Source organism: Callospermophilus lateralis, chromosome 7 (genome assembly GCF_048772815.1).
Source record: "Callospermophilus lateralis isolate mCalLat2 chromosome 7, mCalLat2.hap1, whole genome shotgun sequence".
Taxonomy (NCBI): domain Eukaryota; kingdom Metazoa; phylum Chordata; class Mammalia; order Rodentia; family Sciuridae; genus Callospermophilus; species Callospermophilus lateralis.
Genome location: NC_135311.1, coordinates 73,514,069 through 73,538,823, shown reverse-complemented (window position 1 = coordinate 73,538,823; position 24,755 = coordinate 73,514,069). Strand labels below are relative to the sequence as shown.

The window sequence follows — 24,755 nt, the reverse complement described above, 5'->3', positions numbered from 1 at the left end:
CATGTAAAAATAGAACTATAAAGATGAGAAATGTGATTGTAAGGTGAAAAAAATAAGGAGTTCCATTCCAAAATGCAAAATATAGCAGGAATTATAAAAAGAAAAAATAAATATATCAGAAAGAAAAAAAATAACAGAAAAATTACCAAAAAATGAAGGCTAACTTTCCACATTAAAAAGGCTTATTGAGTACCAATACAATGAATTAAATTGTATGTAACAAAGCACATTATTGTAAAATTTCAAGACATCAGAGATAAATAGATGATCTTAAAGGACTTTTAAAAAGTCATGCATAAAGAATCAAGAATTAGCATAGCATCAATTTTCTTAAAACAGATTTGCAAGCTAAAAGATGAAAGCCTTTCAAGTTCTGAGAATAAGTATTTACAGCCTAAAATTTTGTATTCACCTTAACTACCCTTAAGTATAATGATAAAATAAACACATTCTCAGAAATGCATCATTGCAAATCTGAACCACCTAAATATATATTCACAGGCTACAACTGGAGGATATAATTCAACCAAATAAGAAAATAGATTGTGAAAAAGGAAGATACCAGTTCCAAGAAAGTGGTTCTTACATGAGCAAGAAATATCAACTCTACAGAAAGTGTACAGAACTAATAGTCCACAGTAGAACAGGAGAATTTTAGCTCTAGAAGGAAAATCTCCAAGGAAAAATTCAAATTATTGTAGTTGTCCATTTTGGGGGGAAAATATTTTTCAAAGAAGTTTTAGAATTCTTTTGTAGAATCTGAGAAAATTATTAATAATGACAAACACAATATGAGCAAAAAAAGGAGCCATCTTGCAATATTGTACAGGAAAGAAAATATAAACATACAGGGCTCAGTGACAAAAAATATGTACATGGTCATAATAAGGTAAATTATAAATAGTAATTTAGTCAAAAACATTAATAGAATTATATTGAGATGATAGGAGGAGAGGAAAAAGGAGCATAGGATAGTATAAAAATGTCAAATGTTCATCATCAATAATAGGAATTCAATAAAAATGTAGATACTGTTAAGAAGATTAAAACCAAAAGATTTTGGGTAGAGGGTCGCAGAAATACGTTAAGGCAAGGGATTCTAGTTTTTGTTCATATGTTTTATTGTTTGCTTTGAACTTTAAATTATATAATTGAATTACTTTGATACTTTTTAAGATTTGAAAAATCTTGTAACCACATAAATGTTTCTGAGAAGTCTAACTGAAAATAAGCACTAGCTAAAATACATATATAGCAATATTAAGGTCACAAATGATATTTGTTATCAGCATAAAAACACAATTTCTCTGATAATGTTTCTTCTCATATCCTGATTAGATGAGACACCGTATCATGCTAATTTAATAAAAAATATTTTAGGAAAAAAGTACTTCTAGGTTTCTGATAACATACTATTTCCATTTGTTTTTTGTACTCAAAAGTATTCTATTTTCTACAGAGTTTTTTTCAAAAAGATTTTCTTTTTGTTAAGAACTGGAAAAAAATTTTGTCATTATAATAAGACTGAAAATTATTATGTCTCTCCTAAAATAAAAGAATACATTTTTATTTTAGAAATAAAATATACTATTCAGAAACATTCAGTTTTCTTATGTCTTTCTTCATCTGAGTTTCTAATATTTTGATAAGGATACGTTTTGTAAATTATTAAACTCATAATGCCAGTGAGTGGGAATTTTGAATCAAGGGATATTTAAGACAGGAGTTTTCTCCTGAGAGGTGGTGAGACCTAGATTCAAGTCTACTGTTTGAGCCTGGGTAAGCCACTTTTTGGATCCTCAATTGTTCATCTATAATGAACTTTGTAGGTTCATTATGAAGATAAGAATAATATATATAAAGTACTGGAAAAGGACATGACACAAAATGTATATAGAATTAATAATGGCTATTCTCTTCTCTGTGGCTCCAAGGAATGTAGTATTAAAGAATTTAACATTTTGTAGTCAAACTGCCTGAGTTCAAATCTTGGCTCTTCCATTTATGAAGTTATGACCCTTGCTGTAGTGGCCTAAGTCTCCTTTATCTTGGTTTCAGCAATTCTATCATAGGCATAATTATTAAAATTCTGTGATAAAGCAAGTGATGAAGAAAATGTATATTCTACTAGTAAAGTGGTACATAATAAGAAATAGTAATACTAATAATGATAATAAATTAAAGGATGTAGTTTTTTTTCTTCATTTCCAAGTAAAGCAAAATAAGGTAACAGAAATACATTGGTCAAGAATGGCATTTCATGAGGTTATATATGACATGTGGCCTAATTTAACCATTTCCCCATAAAAGTGAATTAGAAAATGCTTTTCAAGAAATACTTTCATTCATCTACATGATATTTGAGAGGATACAGTTTCTCCTCAGTATCTTTGGGGTTGATTTTCCAGACCCCTATGGATACCAAAATCTGCAGGGACTCAAGTTCCAATGTAGACTGTAGTATTTGTATGTAACTCATACACATCCTTCTGTCTATGATAAATAACCTCTAGATTACTTACAATTCATGATACAATACAATGTAAATGCTATGTAAGTAATTATACTATATTATTTAGGTAATAACGACAAAGAAAAATATCTGTACATGTTCAATACAGATGAAATTTTTTTCAGAATATTTTTAATCTTTAGTGGAATCTATAGATATAGTGGGCTGACCATACTTTTCTTATCTGTCCACTTATCAATTGGTAAATAAGGTAAAATTCCATTCTTCCCTTTTCTCTTCACATAGTTCTTTTATAATTTAGCTTTTCAGGTTATTACTTGACCAAACTGACACATGGTTCATTGAGTTATCATTGAATTCTCTCAGAATGAATAATTTGGCAGTCACATATAACCCTACTACATATAAGGCAAACAAAAAAAATTATTAGAACCACAATGATAATGTTTAAGTCCAGCATAGTTCAGGAATTTTTCTTTGACTTTGCTATTTTTTTAACCTTTAACAAAGCCACTTTTTTTCACTTTGAGACCAAGGATGTTATTATATTTATATTTCAATTGTTAGCAATTAAGTTTTTAATCAGAAAACAGATATTTCAAAAGTTGTTTAATAAGTGAATGAATTAGGACATACATAAACTCCTGAAACCCTGTCATCATTTTACCAGAGCAACAAGCTACCAGGCAAAAACAAAACAAAACAAAACTATTTTGTAAATCTCCATTTGAGTTAAATAAAACTCTAAACCCACTAATATGTAAATTTCATTGTTTCTTAATGATGCTAATCTAGAGGGAACATTTATTATATGCTTGTGTTGTTTCAAGAAGTGCAAAGGTAATTCAGTCACAGTTTGCCACCCCCAAGAACTCCCACTTAAAATGAAGTCACAAGCAAAGCCTTTTTACTGTACAAAACTTCTCTTTTATGGAGTTTGCTTAAAAATGTAAGCAATTTCACAGATGGAAGGTCTGAGTAATTTCTTAAAGGTCATATTTCTCCCCAAAATTGATTTCTTTACCCTTACATTCTCATTATACTGGGCAAAGACATTTTTATTGTTTAATATTGACCTTAAGGTTATGATAACTTAAAAGTCATGTGCTTTTGCTGTCTGGAAGCAAAATTTCTGCAAACAAATAATTAATAGGGCAATTTTCTTACCTTGTTCGTGAGCATGAACAGTAATCCAAGCTACACATAGCCCAATAAAATGAAGAAGTAGTTTCCTATGAAAATGGAAAAAACAATTGTTGGACTTCTACAACTTATAAACCATATAAAATCCAAAATGAACTCTAATGAAAGATGAATAATTAAACTGTTATTTTAATTAGCATGGTTAAGAGTAAATTCTCTGAATTAAAATTGCAGTTTTACCAACTTGGGAACATTTTTTATCATTCTATGCCTTAGATTTTTCATATGTTAAACCTAATTCATAAGATTTATTAAAAGAACTAGTTGAGGGCTGGGGTTTTAGCTCAGCGGCAGAGCGCTTGCCTAGCATGCATGAGGCACTGGGTTCGATTCTCAGCATCACATAAAAATAAACAAATAAAATAAAGGCATTCTGTCCATCTACAAAAAAAAATTAGGAAAAAAATGACTAATTGAAAAAGTTCATGTAAAGCACATAAAACAGTACCTGGCACCCTTACAAAGTACTGAATAAATGTGAATTAGTAAGGTGACATGATTGTTATTGTTAACATGTCAAATTACTGTACATGTAATTTCATACAAAGAAACAGAAATTTATACTAAATAATACAAATTATAGTCACTTAACCATCATGATTGTAAGTTGATGGAAAGAGCTATTTATCTGTATAAAAGATTGTTCAGATGTGAAAAGCATTTGAGTATCATTTAATTCTTGGTTCTTTGGTTTTGAAAATAGCAATGGCCTATATATGTCAATGTTGAGCATTTTGATGAGTAATCGTGAGTGGAATATCCACCAATTACTACAAATAAAAATGTTTATTCATATTGATTAGCTATTTAAGCAAAAAAAATGCTTTGTGATTTTTTAGTATAATAAAACTTTGGATAGATTTTGTTGAATATTCTTCACAACTGCCCAAATCTACCTCCCAAATAAAAACCACAGAGATAATTTTGGAAAATGATGATAAGCATGCTGAAAACAATACTTCATTAACTAAGTCTTGCTAATACGGACCTTGATTATTTCTTGTATTCTAATTCAAATGACTCTTCAAACGACATTTGTGTAATGTTAATCTTCAAGAATCAATTGCAGAGTCCCAGGGAAATTGTATGTGTTTGTATTAAGGTCTGGGGTATTTTTCTGCTTATTGTCAATAAAGTTTTTATCTTTGTCAATTAGTATAAGTGTATGCCTTTATCTTACTATAAGAAAGATAATCTTTTTTACAAAGTTTAGCTAACAATATAAATTATATTCTTTAGATAATAGAACACAATTTCATTTGTATTAAAATGGTACTTTCCATTTTTGTATTTTAAAGTGAACATATAAGTTGAGATTTTGAAAGAGCATTCAACAGCTATCACTAACTCTATAAATTAATAAATTGAATCATTACAGAAATTTCAACTGATATGGGCAAATAGTTAGACTCTATATCTTAAAGAATCCCACATATGGTAGCATTCCATCTAAATCAATAGTTCCCAAATGTTAGTCCACTTGAGGTGCTTGGGAGAAACACAGATTCTGCCCTGATGAAAATAGTTGACTCAAAAGTTGGGGGTGAATCTTCAGGATGCATATATTTTAACTACATGATTCTACAGATTCTAACAATCTTTGGTTACAGATTATGTAACAAAAATTTAGAACATTAACTGTTTATTTTCCAGTTAGATTTAAATATACATTAGTTTGCTCAGATCCCATATATCTGATTTTATGACATGACACAAATATTATTTGATCCTTTCAAATCCTTTTCTACTGTATTAGAATAACGGTTTTCATACTTATACATAAGAATCACCTCAAGAACTTTCAAAAATTGCTGGACCTCGCCCCCAGAGTTTCTGGCTCAGTAGGTTTTGGTGAGGCTCAAGAGTCTGCATTTATAACAAGTTCCTAGGTGATGCTGCTGCTGCTGTTTGGAGAGCCACATTCTGAAGATGATAAATTTAAGAAATGATAAAAAGGCTCCCCTGTTTTGGACCTTTTTTTTTTTTTGACATTGGTTGCACACTGGAATCCTGTAAAATTTTAAGAACTACTTATACTTGAGTCCTTCTCTCCCCTTCACAGAGATATTAGTTTTAATACGTCTATGGTACACTCATTTTAAATATTAGATGATTCCAATGTACAGACAAGGTTGAAGACCATTGCACAAAATTGAAATGACTTCTGTACATACCAGATATAAATATACTTGGACATTGAACAAGATGGGACAATTCTAAAAGAAGTCAGTAACATGGTAATAAATCTTTAAGTTTCAAAAAATATAAGCGATGATATTGATATCTGAGGATACCTAACAAAATATGAAACACTTTGCATCATCTGACTGCTAGCCACATTTTCAGTTTGATATCAGCCACTTTCCAAACATAACCAGAAAAATAATGGTGAAGGCCTAAAGGAGATCAGGCAGGGATATATAGATATATAGATATCACACTTAAAACATTAAAGTGACAAAATATCACTCCCAAGCATCTTCCCTAGATGACTCTCAAAGAGCTATTCAATTTTCTTTTTATCAAAAGGGTCCCAGTTACTCTAGAGGAATGCCAAGCATCTTCTGGTTTAGGGTACCCATGAGATTCTTAAGAATTATGAGTAGACTACAGATACTCGTTCCTATATAGATTCAATTTATAATAAGAAGAAGAACTTGTAAAATCTTGTATATAGGGAATTTTTAAAGTATTTTTTTAGTTGTACTTGGACCTTTATTTTATTTATCTATTTATTTATTTATGTGCTGTGCTGAAAATCAAACCAAATGCCTCACACATCCTATGCAAGCACTCTACCACTGAGTCACAACCCTAGTCCTAGAGAACTTTTTTAATGAATTGATGGTTTTAAATCAATTGAAAAGGGTGAACTAATCTGAGAAACATACATATGTAACATGCAATGGTAATTTCAACAATTTCTACCACACTAGGTTTTACATGCCAAAAACTTTTCAAATCTGTGACAACTTTACAGACTCTGGTTTTTACTAACAGCTAAGATCCAGTTTCCAATATAACCAGGAAGAAAGTTCTCATCATAGCAATAGGGATAAACTTGAATGATTCAGGATTTTAAGCCTTGTTACTAACATTATACACAATGAATTTCTCAGACTATCAATTCAACTCAATAGGTAGTACTTACATAACTAATCCTGTGTGAAGCATAATAGAGCTTTTGGTTAAATTCCAAGTGTTTAAGCAATTCATGAAGTATAAAGAAGATAAATGATTAAGGACTTCAAGTAATCATAGACTACAGTCCACTCAATAGGAGGGAAGAAAAATACAACTAGTCTGTTGTAGTAACACCACAGAGATTGTTAAACTGATTCTTACCTATTCTAGCAAAGTTTCTGGCAGATGCTAGTGTTATATTTAAAAAAATTAGATGAATGAGAGAAACAATCAACCTTCAATCAATACTATCAAGTGGTCTTGAGTCTTGACAAATATATAACTTCTGTAACATCTGCATATTGATCCTAGGATCAAGAAAAGACAGTTCTTCTACCATCTATTTGTTTAGCTAAGAAAGTTCGTAATTTAAAGACCTTTTGCTCTCTGGTCTCTTTCTGCAGTCCCAGGTCAAGCCACTTCTTCCCTAGATGTATGCTTTAACCAAGTTTATTTCTTTCAGGCCCTCAAGTGCACTGTCCTCTCACCAATGAGCCTTTTAATATTCCAGAACCTGTTTGGAAAATTCCATGTCCTTTCTAATTAGGTTTCAGTCTAGACTTTGTTTCCTTTGGTTCACTTTTCTTCCATCATTATCCTTCTAGCCCTTCATACCTGCCAGGACTGTTAGATGACAACCCAGTATATACCCTTATCTCATATGTTATACTTGGTTGTTTCATTTACTATGACCTGTATTAGACTGGGCACATTGGGAGGGCAGCAATTATGTCACTATCTTGCTCAATCATTATATCCCTATTGCTTATAATCATACTGGGAACATCATTGGAGCTCAGTAAACATTTGTTGAATGAATAAATGAGAATTATGTTAGGCTTTTAAAAGAATGAAAATGAAATGGTCCTTATTTCAGCTCTCAGGGTTATAATTTCTGCAATAAGTCATAGTTGCAAGGCAGGCAAGGAAACTAGCACAGCTATTCTAATTCCTCTAATAAAATTTATTTTTCTCTTGCAACTTCACAGATTACCAAGCAGAATGTCTAAATAACACTCAAACTTACTTTCCATAAATTATATTTTCTCCCCTTGATATTGGCTACACACTGGAATCCTGTAAAATTTTAAGAACTACTTATACTTGAGTCCTTCTAAGCAACTTAAAAAAATAGAATTTAATGCCAAATTGCAAGACCTTTACAACCAAACATTTTTTGCTATTGTTTTTTTTTTTTTCCTTTTTGGTTGTAGAAACCCTTAATTACCCTAATAGTCTTCCTGGAAGATTTAATATGTTAAATCAGTATATTAAACACTTTGAGGTTTTAGCTTTCTTTTATTAATTCCACAAAGTCACATCTAAAAGCAGCCCTGTGAAAGAAAATGTCTGAAAGGATTCAGTTTTAAAACTATAAATGTTTTTGGGTGACTAATCAGAACTATGATTTAAAAAAGCTGCTCCTGCTTTTCCAAAATGTCACCACAAAAAGATGGTGGAAAATGAAAACCTCAGGGGTTTCATTAGGGACTCCAAGGTTTAATTCAGTGGCCTAACATTATCATCAGCTAATCAGCTGCTTCTACCAAGTCCCTCCTCCCTTCCCAAGGATTGGTGGCCTTTTTTCAAATTCAAGAACTCCAAATTCTGTATGAAAATAGGATTTTTTTTTTCCTTTAGAAACAATTTCTTGGTTCAACCATTAACTACCCTCTCCATGCTTTGCATGTGTGTGGTTGCAGCTGTGAGGTTCTGCAATCTGATGTCGTTTTGAATTGCCCTTAATTCTCTGCAGCCCATCCCCACTGGCTCCTATAATGGAACAAGTTGGATGTCAGCAGATATCCAAGAGTTGCAAGACCCTAGCCAGAAGTTCTTCCAAGAAATCAGTGAAACCAATACCTTTGCCCAGGAGCTGCTACCCATGCTGACACTACTCCACAAGTTCTTTTCCCATCCACGTGGTGTAATTTTTCCTCAGAGGCTCCTCCAGTGTTATCCATTCTTTCGTTTCTCTACTTCCCGCTACTCCCCCCCCCCCACTCCTCAATCATCTGGACCCAATTTAAAACCCCAAACTGCCCAAGAATTTATGCAGGGCCTTTTCTGGGAGCGTCTGGAAGGGAAGTGTAAACCATTCAAGACAGAGGCCAGGAGCAGAAGATCTGCTGTAATCCATGAAGTCTGTCACAACTACCAAAGGGAGTTTTAGCAACGTGGGCCTGAAGCAGAGGAACAGGGAAAGCCCTCACCGCTGGAGAGGTCAGTGGGAGAAGCACGTGGAAGCTGCTGCTGGACAGGAGGTGAAGGGCCATACCAGTTTTCCCTGGTGGCTGAGCCTTCTAGACTCTTTGTACCCTCTAGGGATCCGCGGAAAGATGTGCTCAGAATCTCAGGATGAGCTGAGCATCCTTCTCATCCCTATTCCTGTCTTCCTCTCCCAGACTGTCCACACTGAGCGACGTTTATCTAGAAAAGTAGTTCTTCTGCCTAGGAATTCCAAGCAGCCTGTGTGAGCCCCTCTGGAAAGAGGGCCCGCTGAGCTTCTGGCACCCGGGTCTCCCAGGCCCCCAGCACTACTCCGCACGCCTAGTGTTTCAAAAGTTGCGAGCTTTCCTCTGTTTCTTCCAGATAGGGATGCGCAGGAAGGTGCCTCTTAGTCAGCATCAGGGAAGCTTCCAAGGATCTTAGCAGAAAAGCTCGCAAGCCCTAGCCAGGCTGGGCTGCATGCGGCTGGGAAGCACATGTGCATACAAACACTGCCACAAGGCGGTCTTTCTCCACACCCCGCCTCCGCCTGCCCTCAGCTGACTCGGGCAGTTCTGCCCCCTGTTCTCCCACCTACTCTCCCGAGGGGCAATCTCGCCACAGAAAATCATCACAGCTGTGTTCGTGCCTTTTGCTCCTGGAGGCTAGAAGCAAATGTGTGTAACCCACTGCCCTCCTCCAGGGAGCAGGGCAGTCAAAAGACCGAATAACCCCATCCTCCCTCTTTTCCCAGTGAGGGGGTGTGAACAGGTACTGCGCCCAAAGAGGACGTGGGTGTGGGTCAGGACCCGCCCAAACCCTCCGGTAAGATCAGCTCCGCCCCCGCGTCCTGCCCCCACCCCCCTGGTCCCGGTGGCGAGAAGCACTTCCCCACTGACAGGCCAATGATCAGGGCACAGCCTCAGCTCCAAATGGGCAGCACTTTTGTTGGCCTTCTAACAAGAGGCGATTGCCTTTGAACCCGTGGGAAGAACAGCGTCCGGATGCCCAAGGTTCTGCAGGCACCCCCCACACACACCTCCACCTGGTAACCCTACACGCAACTGCAGGCGCTCGGCCCAGTGGTCCAGGCTGCGTGCATCGAGCTCAGGGGACTGCTGGTGTCCTAGCAATGCCAACCTGGACACCCTGAGAAGCACCGCGGACTTCAGCCAGGGCCCTGCGGGAGGGGAAGGGGAGGAGGGAGAAGGCGGTGGAAGCAAGAGCCCAGGCGGGCGTCGGAGCCCAGCTCTGAGCGCGGGAGAAGTGGCTGAAGACGTCGGGACGCGTGCCAGTTAGTTTTTCCTCCAGAGCCACAGGATAACTTTAAGCATAAACTGCCTGAGACCCGCTGGCACAAGGCTTCCTTTCAAACACGGTATTTTACAAATTGAGAAGACGAGGGGAGGATGCCCACGGCTGCTCGCCCGCTCAGTGCCAGAAAGTGCCAAGGATTGGGGTCACAGATCTCCAGCCCTTGTGGTAGATCCAGGGGGGTGGAGTGAAGGGTTGGTCTAACCCCTACCCGGGCGGGTGGGCTACTTACGTTTTTGCGGTGGGGGAGACTTTTCCACGCCTTGTCCTGTGGGCTCCTAAATGCATTTGTATGCATTTGTCCGTGCAGCAAAACGCTAACGGAAAACAGAAGCCAACTCCGAACTGCTAAGGGTGCAGGTACTGTCCATGAAAAAGGGGGGGGGGGGAAATCACGTGAAAACCATGCTCCTAACCCGCAACGAGGGGGGAAAAAGAAAGAGAGGAGAAGAGGTGGTGTGGGGGTAGGAAATAGCACCCGAAGGGGGAGGACAGATAGGCTTCCTGCTGCCTAGCTCAGTGTGGGATGAGCCAGGGTTGTGTTCCCCTGGGAGGGCGGGCGAGGAGGGAGACTTCAACAGAGAGGCAGCGGGGCGCCGGCGGCAGCAGGAGTTCAGCTGCGAGTACAGCCCTCGAGTTCACTTGTGGTTCAAAGGCGACTCTGTGACTCCAGTGGAGTCCTCTGCTTTGGGCCTGGGAGGAGAAAGAGGAGGGGGAGGAAAGGAGATGAGGGGTGGGGGTGGGGGAAGTCCTTGGAAACAGCCCGCCCGAACATTTGTCAAACAAGCACACACACCCACTTCGGAAATCAAGTCAGTGCGAGGGGGCCGGTGGCAACTGCAGGCGCTCGGCGTTGACTGCCGCCGGCTGCTTCGCCTGGAAGAAGAGGAACCAGGCAAATCCGGCTGGTGTTAAATTTCACCGCTCTCTGACTTGCAATGACATCACCAAACACAGCGCACACCTCCCCCTCTGTCCCGCAACCTTCCCCCACCCAGCGCCGGGCTCCAGCGCCCCTGTCAGCCAGTCCTGCGGGTCTGGCTGGGCCTGCCGCGCCCTGGGCGCACACGCCGCCCCCTGGGCACCGCCCGCACGTTCTCCCTTCCCACTTACAAGTGACTAGGATCCTTCCTTCCTTGCAGTGTCCATGTACCATTCCCATTCACTGCAATCCTGATTTCATGTTTTGCTCTTGAACCTCTACCATCTCTAGTCTTCTTACTATCTTCACTCATCTTCTGAAATCCTCACTGACCTTGCTTTCTTTGCAGGCATCTTTTTGCCTAATTGTAATGGTCTCATAGCTACCTTCCTTCCCCTTCACTCTTTCCTTTAAGTCTGTTCCACTACTTCTAATGACTTTTCTCTCTTGCAAGCCACCTTTCCGCCTTCTCCCTACCTTTTACAGGCTTCTATAGGTGTAGCTTAAAGCTCCGCAGTTATGCAAGAGCATGCTAACACACAGTCTTACCCATTTGAATAACTTCTCCAATTTTTGTCACAATTTCTTTAACACAAGTCTCTATCATACTGGAAAGTTCACTTTCTTATTTTTCCAAAAACAAACAAACCCTGAAAGTTCTAATTTTATCTTCGTTATGAACAAGACTGGAAACTGCAAGAAGTCTGGTATCTATTCCTATACTCTTGTTATATTTTTAGCATGTAAAATATGATGTGGTGCCTCCGTTGAACGTGTGATTGCTGTATATTAGTATCGTTCCTCTGTTTTTCTTGTTATCCTGTGTATGTACACAATAGCCCTCCCATATACAAAAAGAGTTCCCAGATTACAAACATACTATGAAAATAAGTGACCATATTGATGAATGAAAATGATTGATGTGATTCTAAAGTTTGTTAATATTTTCACTCCGAAACTATAGAAGTTATCTTCCCCTCCCTCAATTTTTCAACTTTTTGTCTTGAAGTAACTTTACATTCAAAAAGTTGTAAAAATAGTATAGAGTTCCTGTATACCCTTTACCCAGCCTATGCTAATTAACATCCTATATAACCAAACAACCATGATCATACTCAAGGCAGTTCACACCAGTACAATACTAGTAACTATTTATAGATCTTATTCAAATGTTGTCAGTTTTTACAGGAATGTCCTTTGGTCCAGGATTCTACACTCTAGTTAATTAATTAGCACAATGATTAATTAAATTGTTATTTCTCCTCAGTCTCCTCCCAATTGGGATAGTCCTGTTTTCTTTTGTCTTTTCATGACTTTGACTTTTGAAGGGCACAAGACAGTTATTTTGTAGATGGTTCCTCAATTTGTATTTATATGTTGTAATCGTGTGTTGCATTCAGTTTATGTATTTGGGGTATTCATATCACTGAAGTGATATTGTACCCTTCTCAGGACATTATCTTGGGTGTATATGATGTTGATGTCTTGCTACTAGTGCTGTTAACTTGGATCACTTAATTACAGCAGTACCTCCTAGGTCTTGCCACTATAAAAATTTCTCCTCATTTTGTTTTTCTTCTTGTATACTAGTCCAACTAAATTAGCTGGATGGAAAGAACAACAGATGAGAATTTAGGAGATTTAAAGTAACTCATCCAAACTGTGTCTCCACCCCTTATCAGTTACTTAAGGTTCAAAAATATTTTTCTCTAATCACAGTATTGATTCTGAGAAATGGAATACTACATAAAAGTGGTGATTATTAAAATGTATCTCAGGTGCTTCAAGTATAAGAGAATATCTGCTAGTTAGAGTTAATGAAACCCTTATGATACAGAGATGCCAAGGGGCACACATACCACCAGACAGAGGACATTTATTTGGGGAGAAGAGGTATTTGCCCAGAAAAAGACAAGCAATGTAAGGAGCAGGTTGTATTCCATGCTTTTGTGATAATGTCAGGGTGTATCCTGGTGCTGTATATAACTAAAAAATAAATTTTAAAAATTATGTGCATGTATGAAGATAGATAGCATAATTATCTTGCTACTATGTATAATTATAATGCACCCATAAAATGCATTTAATAAAAAAAGACAGATGATGATGGTGATTAGCATAGATCAAATTGATCAAAACAGATGAACAAGAGACTTTAGAATTCAGTATGGTATGAAAAGTAAAGAGGATTTACAGAGTTGGACAAGAGAAAAAGAGCATCCTCAGAAAAACAGGAGATATGGTCCAAGAAGAAGACATGTGAGTTATATCTGAGGGCAAAAGAGCAGATTCATCAAGCTAGTTTAGAGGTTTCTGAACTGGAAGAGAGGTTGAGAGCAATCTGTGGACGTCCATGAATGCCAAGATAAAGCTTCATTCATTCATCCAATAAATATTTATCTTGTTTTCTACTATGTACCAAGAACTCTTTCGGGCACTGAGTTAAATCAGTAGACAAAATTCATTGAAAATTCTTCCTTCTGTATATATGCTGCTGTTTAAGATTTACTCCTATAGGCAATAGGAAATAAAGACTTTAAAACTGACAAATGATTATGTTCCAAAATTCCATTTTAAGAAGACTTATTAGTATCAAATACCAAGACTTACATTTTTAAATATAAGTTAGGTGTATTTTGAGCTGTGGAAGAAACAGGTAAAAAGCAGAATAAGAGATAGTTATTAAAATGAATCAAGAAAATCTGCTAACTAGTTAGATAGGAAAGGGAGGAAACAGATGAAATAGCAAGCTTGAATGACAACAAAATTATGGCATTAGCCAATGTCCAAGGGAAAGACAACTAATTCATATTGAAACAAATTATGTTTGAGATCATGACAGAAAATTCTTTTGGAACTGTCCAAAGAGCTGTTGAAGTAGGAAGCTAGAGTTCAGGACAGAGGATAGAGCTAGCATTTTGTATTTCTTCATCATACTCAACTGGTAAAGCCTTGATAGTGGACAGTATTTTCAAGGAAGAAATTATCAAAACAGAAAATAGAGTCAGGACATAAATTTAAGCTACAGAAAGTGAGCAGAAACAGTGCTGAACTAAAGGGGGTAAAACAAGAAACATGTAGTATTATTAAGTAATTATACAGCTACTCAAAATAATATAGGAAAAACTTCATAATGCTTTCTGTGCATCAGCATTTTTCTGCATACTAATTTTATCTCTTAATAAATCCTATGTGTAACCAATGTGATTCTGCAATCTGTACATGTGGTAAAAATGGGAGTTCATAACCCACTTGAATCAAATGTATGAAATATGATATGTCAAAGAGCATTGTAATGTTTTGAACAACCAATAAAAAAATAATGTGTTATTTGTTATCTTCATTATACACAAAAGGAAATTAAGGCATAAAAAGTTAATTTCCAAAGATTACAAAAACTAGTAATTAAGATTTAAATCACTTCAGACTGACTCTGGATGACGTTTACATTCTCAATAATTAATTCCCTCCTTTCTTCCTTCCTTTCTTTCTTCCTTCCTTCCTTCCTTCCTTCCTGTTCCCACTCTTCTTCTCTGAAGAAAAAAGTTCCAACACAAAAGTTACTGAAATAGAATACAATAGTATGTTATAGATCATTATGAGGATGTCAAGTTTCAGTATCTAATAAAAGTAACATTTCAAAATTCTGGAAAATAGAGACCTGCTTTAGAGATAGTGCTGAAACCATTTATCCTAAGGGGAAAATAAAGTAGTCATTAACGTCATTCTGAATGCTAAATCACCAGTACATTAATGAGCTATAAAAATATTAAATTCTCTGAAGGTTTAGAGATAGATAATGTAAAAATGTATCTTTAAAGAAGCCCCTTTTAAGAACCAAAACAAAGGACAAAACAAGAAGATTTTATTTACTAATTTATCAAGTTATTTATGGGATACTGTGCTAGGAACAAAAAATAAAATAATTTAACTATGCCTGCTGTTGAGGACATTCATCTCTCAGAGAGATAAACTTTAAAGAAGTATGATTTAAAATTTTCAAGCAATAAAAGAAACAAACAAAAAATCTTACACAATATAAACAAATGAAGACACAAAGGATAAAACAGGGGAAATATTTGTAGTACATAACAAGTAATATCCTTTAATAAAATATTTATATTGAGTGCTGATAGTGTTGCTCAATGGCAAAGGAACTTGGGGTCATGTATGAGGCCCGAGATTCAATCCCCACCATCAAACAAATACCACTCCTCAACACACACACACACACACACACACACACACACACACACACCAAAAATGGTATAAATAATTTCAAACTTACAAAAAGTTGCAAAACATGTTAAAAATAATTTTTACCTGCCTTTTCTCCATATTTACCAAAGGGTTGACATTTTATCATGTTGATTTTATGGTATTTTCCCTCCCCCAATATTTGAGAGTAAATTGCAGATAGTATGTCAATTTACCCCATCATTACACCCCTTCTCTTGTATACTCTAAAAACAAGATATTCTCTCACACAGCCACAATTCAATTATTTAAAAAATCACAAAATTAATATTGGTATGATACTACATATTCTTTATAGACCTATTCAGGTTTTACTAGTTATCTCTGTACATTATTGTACACATCCTTTGTATCCTGCTTCAGTTAAGATACAAACTGGAACCATTCCTCTGTTAGGGTAATGAACCTATCACTTGTTTCCTAACTTTCCTGTTTAGCATGAAAAATCTCATATCCAAGGAACTCTACTTAGTCCCAGGCAAACTGAGACAGTTGGTCACTTCATGACCCTGACTATTTCCAAAGAATTGAGGTCATTTTTTAAATATATAGACTGTCATGATCTTTTATATGTGAAGATTTCTTATAAATCAATAAAAAATTGACGAATAGAAATGTAGAAAAATAGGCAAAAGGAAAATTCAACTTACATAGAAAGAAAAAAATGACTGACCCCAAACATTAAAAATATTAAACTACTTCAATTCAGGAAATACAGATTAACAGAATAAAATACCACATTTTTAAAATAAGCAAATAACAACAGTTTTTTAAAATTTTAATACCCAGTGTTGGTGAGAGCAAAGCAGGTACTACTACTATAAAGCAGGTACTACTATAAATAGGTACAACTAGAAGGAAATTTGCCAATATGAATTGAGTCTTTAAAAAGTTTTACTTTTTGTTCAGTGAGTTTGGCTCTAGAAATATATCTTAAGGAAATAATCAGATTTTCACATGAAAACATATGTATAAGGATGATCATCACAGTATTATATTTCTAAATAAACAAATTATAGTACATTTATATTATGCAACTATAAAAGACAATATTTTGAAGGATATTTTCTACTATGGGAAAATTCTTAAAATATTTTGAGTATAAAATATGACCTGAGAATTTATATACAATCATATATATATATATATATATATATATATACACACACACACACACACACACACACACAACATATATACCTACATATTGCATATATATATAAACATATATGTATATTCTATACCCTATAATAAAGATTGAAGGAAAATATACCAAAATATTAACAACAGTATAGAAATAATTTCTGAGTAGTGAAATTAATGATGATAATTTAAATTTTATCCATTATCTTATTTTACTTTGCCATTAATTTTCCTCAATAAATAGGTATTATTTATATAAGTCTGAAAAGGAAATAATATGAGTTTCACAATTAAGAGAAAGTGTTGGATTGGGCTCCTCAAGAGTATATGGATTGTTTGGGATAACTAACATGGAGAATATTGAAGGAAAGAAGAAAAATGTATTAATAAACTGATTAAAATGTGTCTTATAGCTAAAGAAAGGCAGATCCATAAATAGATTGGGATTTAAGACAACCAAACAGGTAGATACATACACACTTGCATAATCATGCCAAGGGAAAAACCTTTACATTTTACATATTATGTTGAAAATTGAACTTCAACAGTCTTCCTTGATTTTTCCCTCCATATTGTGTTAAAGCAAGTTGGAGCCCTCTACTGGAATAGTCTTCTAGGAAGGGTAGAATTTATATTTTAAAATTATAAAATTACAGCATTACTTGCCTCCACCTAGAGATTGAGGTTTTTATACTCAGTGCTTCAAAGCCTAATGTGCTATATGAATTACTAATTTTCACAATGTCATATGGTATAAAAGGAGAAAATCTTTTATTAACGAATTACCTGAATGAACATGGAGTGCAGAGAACTCACCATAACACAAAATAGTTGCACAGCAGCTGGCAGATGTTTGCTTGCACATCTATGGAATCTTATTTAGAAGGTAAGAGGGTGATTAGGCTGAAGTAAGAATATAGAAGGGGAAAAATATCAAGATTTTGAATTTCAAATGTAAGATAGGACAAAATATAATCTTTTTCTTTAGAGAGCATTTTATTATGTGTTGCCATTTGGAATTAATAAAGAGCTAAAAAAGATTATCTTGCTCCTCTTCTGTTTTCTTATAGCTTTGGTTCTTTCATGATAAGTTTATGCTTCCTATCTATGATTGGCTCTACAATTTTTCAACAGTTTATAGCAAGTATTTTAGTATATTTTATATGAATACTCATAGAATGCTACCAACTTTAATGCAGAACCTAATTTAAATTGGTGATATAATTATATCATCAAACATCAGATAAGAAATGATTGTGGAGAATCTATCAACACCTTTAGTTAAAATTCCTCTCACCTTACTAAGTACATTAGAAAATTTCTATTTTATCTTTTCTAACAATTTTGAAGTGAACAACAAAGACATACTTTTTCAAAAAAAAAGAAAACAGACTAATAGTGTTTTTTAAGGTGTAGAAGTAGAAGAAACTTCTCACATTTTGGAATAAGATTCTTGCAACAATAGTGGCAATATTATGAAAGATCATAAAAATATCTGGTTTTCTATGGAAGAAGAGAAAAAGTTAACTTGCACCAAGCCAGACTCTGAAATTAATAAGGAGGCAATAAATGCCCACAGATCTTGTCACATGATATCAAGTCTTGGTGTAAATGAGAAAAAGGATATCTATTTCTGCCAAAGTAAAATATCAATATAACATATATAAAAACCTGATTAGTCCCCATAAGGAGATTTTTAAAAATATGAGTATTTTAACATATGTAGATTTCAAATAACCATATGCAAAACTATTATTACTATGCCAAAATTGCTTGAATTCTGTACAAAAAGGTCAAAGGGACAAATGAGGTGCTTGTTTTTTTGGGGGGTGGGGTACTGGGGGTTGAACTCAGGGGCACTCAACCACTGAGCCACATTCCCAGCCCTATTTTGTAGTTTTATTTAGAGACAAGATCTCACTGAATTGCTTAGCCCTTTGCTTTTGCTGAGGCTGGCTCTGAACTCAAGATCATCCTGCCTTAGCCTCTCCAGCTTCTGGGATTACAGGCGTGCACCACTATGCCCAGTGAGGTGCTTGTTTTAGAAGATAATTTGAAGAACAAACTATAGCAAGAGTAGGAAAATAAAATAAGGAGAGATATTATCAAACATTTCTGTATAATAGGAACAGTTCTAGGTACTTTACCTTATTATATGGAAACTTCTCAAACATCCAGTGAAGAGAGATAATTTCATATATGTTACAGGACAACGGAGACTCTTAGAGATTAATCTACTACCAAAATTAATAAATGGTAGAGTTGGAACTCTAGCTCAGATCCATCCAATTCTGAAATCCATATTCTTTAGAATCCAAGGATTCTTAATTTCATGTGCATATAAGTCATAAGCTGCATTTTACAATTAAAGATTTCTGAGTCTCATGCCTAGAAATTTCAATTGGGTATGTCTGAGGTGAGGCTCAGAAATCTGTATTTTTAACAAATACTAAAAGTATTTGTTGTGTTGCCAATAGACTAGTGATCATATATAAACATGTTAAGCCATTTCTGACTTAGTTACCAACATAATACTTCTTGATTGCCTGTGAAATCTCTTAATGAATAAGTAATCTTGTTTATATATATCTGGGAAAAATAACTGTGGCTTAATTGAAATTTCATGCTGAAATATTTATAGAATAAGGGAATGAAAGAATAATTAGATAAAGTTACATGTCTACTATGCACCAAGCATAACCTCTGGTTCAAAACCAGAGGTTATGAAGAGTATACTTTTTACTCTTGCTAAAGAGTAAACCTGTTAGGAACAAACTCTAAGAAGAAAAACCAACAAGAATGGCTAATAGAAAAAAGAATAATACCTATCTGGGGCATAGGGTACTTGGAGCATAAAGGAACATACCCAATTCTATTGTGATTAAGTGGGAACATTTAAGCTCAGGGCTTTAAGACTGGGTCACATTTTCCAAGTAAAGAAGAATGATCAAAGGCTCAAAGCCAGCCTCGGCAATTTAACAAGGCCCTAAGCAACTTCAGACCTGTCTGAAAATAAGAAAATACATTAGTAAAAAGGACTGGAGATGTGGCTCAGTAGTTGAGGGTCCCTCAGTTCAAACCCCAGTACCAAAACAAGACAAAACAAAACAAAATAAAGAAAGAAGAGTGGTCAAGCTGGTCGGGCAGAGGTGGCAGTGTGGGCTATAGCATGGAGGTAAAATGGAGGTGTGAAATGCCCTAGTAGCACTATTGGAATGGCTACAATAGAGAAGAGGCTGAAAAAATCAAAAGAGGGTCTTTTGGGAGTCTGGACTTACCCTAATTTTCCTTTCTATCAAACTAGAACAACTTGAAGGATTCTTTTATATTACTGTAAATGACCTTGATACCTCAGAAAGTGATGGAATATTTAAGAGAAGTATGCTTACTCAGTCTAAAATATGGGTTCTGGAAGTTAAGATTTCTTTCTGGTTTAGAACACACACACCTTAGTTAGAGACACAGACTTTATTAAAATAAAAGGGGATTCTTACTTTGACTGTAAAAGACTGGTGGGGACCTAGGCTAATGGCTGAAAGGATGCTTTAGCTGGGGACTTGGAGAAGATGACGAAAATATTCATAAAAAATGACTTGATATTCACTTTGAAAAGAGAACTATATATATATTTTGTTATATAAAGAAACAATGCAACTATACACATTTTGTTGCATACTAACCCACATTTATATACAGAATATTGCAAATGATTAATTCTCTCCTCACCAGGGAAACTGATGAAAACCCTTTGCTTGGGTGTTGAGGAATTTTTCAGTTCTAATTCAGCCTCGATGTCCTGTCTTTTATAATTCAAATTGTGTAGATGTTCTTTGCTTCTACTGATATTTCTTCCTTTTTATGGGCCTTTATCTCACTCTTCTATGAATGTGCTTAAATGTGTATCTAAACCAGCTGAAAGAATGACCTTCCTTTCTTAGTTTGCCTGGTCAGGGACCTAGCAAGCTTCACATAATGTGTGTTTCTATTTTTTCCTTGTGTATGCCCAAGGTCTTGGTGGTGCTTTGGACCATGTGGTGCTGGAAGGGTATTTGATTCTGAGTTTTGGTGGGAAGCAAAGTATATTGACTAGAATTAGACCTGAAAACTATTCCCTTTAGACAGAAACAGTCCTGACATGTTTTGCATAATACTAAGAATTTACCATATCAATCCCACCCAACCACATTACCTTTGAGTAGAACCCCAAGGTTATCCAGTTCAATCATTTCACACCTACTGGAGCCAAACTTGTCTGGTAAAATAAAAGCTAAACTAAGCAGGATGAGATGAGCCCACAATCTATCAATGTCTCACCTCTTGCCTTCCCAGTTTCCTGATCCTCATTCTTTCTCTACAGTTCTAACCATCTAGCACAGATTTCATATAATGCATTTGTAAAATGAACTAAATGGAGGCTACTAATCAGTTTGAAAGCAACTCATTCTTCTCTGAGAACCTTAATCAGTTTTAAAGTCGGATCCAAGACCTAGAATAATCTAAACACAAACTCCAAATAAGATAAAAGGGAAACATGTGTAAAGTAGATTGTCCCACTAGCTACTCTTATATTTTGTTTTGGTCTGCCCTTCAAATAAGTGTGTGTGTGTGTGTGTGTGTGTGTGTGTGTAAGGTTTAAAAAACATTAAAATATGGCCATGAGGATGTTTGTTACACTGGGCCTCATGCCTGTGTAGTGAAGTGTTACAGAGGCACCATTCATGCCATTGAAGTTCATAGTCTGTCAGCATTTCCATTTTAAACCCCTTCGGAATGAATTCCAAAAGCTACAGCACTACCAAGAGCCCATGAATTTTCGTGTGTGTGTGTCTGTGTGCGTGGTGTGAAATTAAAACTGGTACTTTGGAGTTTCCCTTTGAAATTTTGGGGATTTCTCCCTTGACTCCCTTTTTCCATTAAAAAACAACCACTACAATATGCTCTTGACAGCAGAGGTTATAGCCTGCCAGAAACAGGAGAGAGACTGAGTGGGTCGAACTCTCTAGAGAGATATATTTTTAAAGAAACCTCTTAGTGCATTTCCACACCAATTCTTTTACAGAATTATTATAAAGGACTACTATAAAGCCATTATTATGTGAATAATAGATATTTCAGGAATGCAAGGAAAGTTTATGCTCAAATTTACTTTTCTTCAGTCTCATTTGGAAATTTCCCTTATTTTTCATAAGACATAAGTTCTATTCCAAAAGTTTCTGAAAAAAAGTTTAATGTTACATCTTATAATTAGAGTGCAATCATGTTCTATATGCGCCTAAATTGAGTAATTTTTAAATAGTAGTTGGAAGGCATGCCAAAAGATAATTGAGGTATTCAGAATCACTGTAGTACACAAAATGTTATCTCCTAATGTTAAAATGTTTGCATTAATCTACAGGATATATAAAGAACTCAAAAAACTCAACACCCAAATAAATAAATAAATAACTCAATCAATAAATGGGCAAAGGAACTGAACAGACACTTCACAGAAAAAGAAATACAATCAATCAACAAATACATGAAAATATGTTCAACAACTCTAGCAATCAGAGAAATGCAAATCAAAACTACATTGAGATTTCATCTCACTCCAGTCAGAATGGCAATTTTCAAGAATACAAGCAACAATAAATGTTGGTGGATGTGGGGGAAAAGGTACACTTATACATTGCTGGTGGGACAGCAAATTGGTGCCACTATTATGAAAAGCAGTATGGAGATTCTTAGGAAAATTTGGAATGGAACCCACCATTTGACCCACCTATCCCATGCCTCAGTTTATACCTCCAGGACTTAAAATCATCATACTACAGTGACACAGCCACATAAATGTTGATAGCAGCTCAATTCACAATAGCCAAACGATGGAACCAACCTAGGTGCCCTTCAACAGATGCATGGATAAAGAAAATGTGGTATATATACACAATGGTATATTACTCAGCCTTAAAAAAGAATGAAATTATGGGATTTTCCAGTAAATGGATGGAGCTTAAGAATATCATGCTAAGCAAAATAAGCCAAATCCAATAAATCAAAGGCCAAATGTTTTCTCTGATATTCGGATGCTAATTCACAATAAGGGGAGGGGCCTTGGGAAGAATAGAGGTACTTTGGATTAGACAGAGGGGAGGGAAGGAGAGGGGAAGAGATATGGGGATAGAAAGGATAGTAGAATGAATTGGACATGACCAATGTGGGTCTACATCATGTACAACCAGAAGAATCAGAAATTATATTCCATTTATGTATGATATATCAAAATGCATTTTCCTCTCATGTATAGCTAATTAGAACAAATTTAAAAATCTTAAAATAATTTTTATCAAGAAATGTATCATTGAAAGAAGTATATAATGTGTGTATGTAAAATTTAAAGGATTTTTAAAGTATCATATAAGAAACCTGATATTATTAGTATCTTTGAAACTTCTGTGTGCCTCACTATTCCCCAATCCTCATGCTAAGTACAGCTTCCAACATCCAAAAAGAATGTTAAAACAAGGTTTAAAAGAAAACAAGTTTGCTTTTCAGTATATGAAGAATTTATATTTGCTTAAAGGCTCTTGTGAAAGAGTATAGTAAGGATTATAATGTTTCATTCTTCACTAAAATAAATTATTTGGTTTTAGCTTCAAAGATTTTACATTTTTCTGGTCAAACTGTCCATGATTCCTTCTCTAAGACTCACCTAGGTCTTTGCTTGGGAGGAGCACTCCTATTTCTGATCTCTCTGTGCCAGCATGATCTGTCTGCCACAGTTGTTTCCTGGAAGACCTGAAAATAACAAGGGTGTGTAATTAATAGCAGAACTCAGCAAAATTGTTCGATTCCATTGGCTTTCATCCAATAAGGAAAAGGAATCCAAATGACTATATTTGACCCTCTTATGCTCTAAAATAAGATTTCCCATACAGTAAAAATTCTTATTCAAAGATCTCAAAGGTTTCAGATTGGCAAAAATCCCATGACGAAGTTTTCTAAATTTGCTCTTTGAATTTCACCTTCTAAAATTATTTTTCCTGACATACAATTCTTAAGTCTTCAATATTTACTATGAAATGATACACCTTCTTTTCTTTGTTCAAGCAAAACATGATGCTGTACTTACACATATAAGCTGATCACGTTGAGGTATTTGCCTGCCTTTTGTTTTGTGTTCATACACAGCTTATTAAATCAAGATTCGTTCCCTGTGGACCCTATGTGTATGGGTGTGTGAAGAGAGAGACACATCATGTTCCAAAACCAATTTCTTTCTCTTTCCTTGCTGCTCTTTTTTTTTTCAATTCTATCTATTCAGCTCATGTTTTCATATTTTAATTTAGGAAGTAAATTGACTGATAAGCATTGGTTGGACAACATATTACTTCTCTCCTCAGAATATTTAGTCCTGTTTAAAGGCTCCATAGTACTTTCTTAAGTTAATGAAATTCAATTATTATATTAATGGAATAATTTGTGTCAATATTTACTAAAACTAAAAGAAATGAAAACATCTTGTTGTTTAAACTGACCCCAAATTAGGGACTTATGGTGGCTGGCTGCCCACAGTAATCATTGATCAGTTTCTTTTGAGGGTGTTTTGTTTTTTTTAAATTTTCCCATACTTATAACCACAGAGATTATGTTGTAGTCCTGTAGCCTAGGACTACAACAACATACTATGAAATACATATTCAAGGGGAAAGTATTTAGAATTTTATTAGTGCCAGCCCAGAAGTATGGAGCATTAGTTTGCTTAAAGAAACACTAAATGTGGATACAAAATATTTAGGAAATACAAGAAATGGAAAGAATTACAGTGTTCTTTCAAGAATAACCAAATTAATTCTAGGAGAGATGGATGTTCTTCCTAAAAATCTTTGGTTTAGACTTTGGTTTGAATGAAATGCAAGAGAAACATTGTTGGACAATAGCAGCTAAGATGAATTTTTTTCCCCAGTCAGCATTTTATAAAAGAAGGCATGTGAAAACAAGAATTTTTAAGCTCACAAACCATACTGAATAAAGAATTGTTTCCATTTTATGAACGTTAGGTAGGACTTGAAC

The 24,755-nt window shown here is 35.3% G+C and overlaps 1 protein-coding gene across 1 annotated transcript in view; it reads right to left on the bottom strand.

Moving 5' to 3' along the window:
- The window catches only part of Col24a1 (collagen type XXIV alpha 1 chain), a 367,698-nt gene extending 358,875 nt beyond the window's left edge, over positions 1 to 8,823 (bottom strand). The window contains exons 1-2 of the mRNA XM_076862570.1: positions 8,723 to 8,823; positions 3,641 to 3,705 (exon numbers count right to left, since the gene is read on the bottom strand). Coding sequence (XP_076718685.1) covers positions 3,641 to 3,705; positions 8,723 to 8,823 — 166 coding nt within the window. The remainder of the gene's footprint in view (positions 1 to 3,640; positions 3,706 to 8,722) is intronic.
- Between the last annotated feature and the right edge of the window lie 15,932 nt (positions 8,824 to 24,755).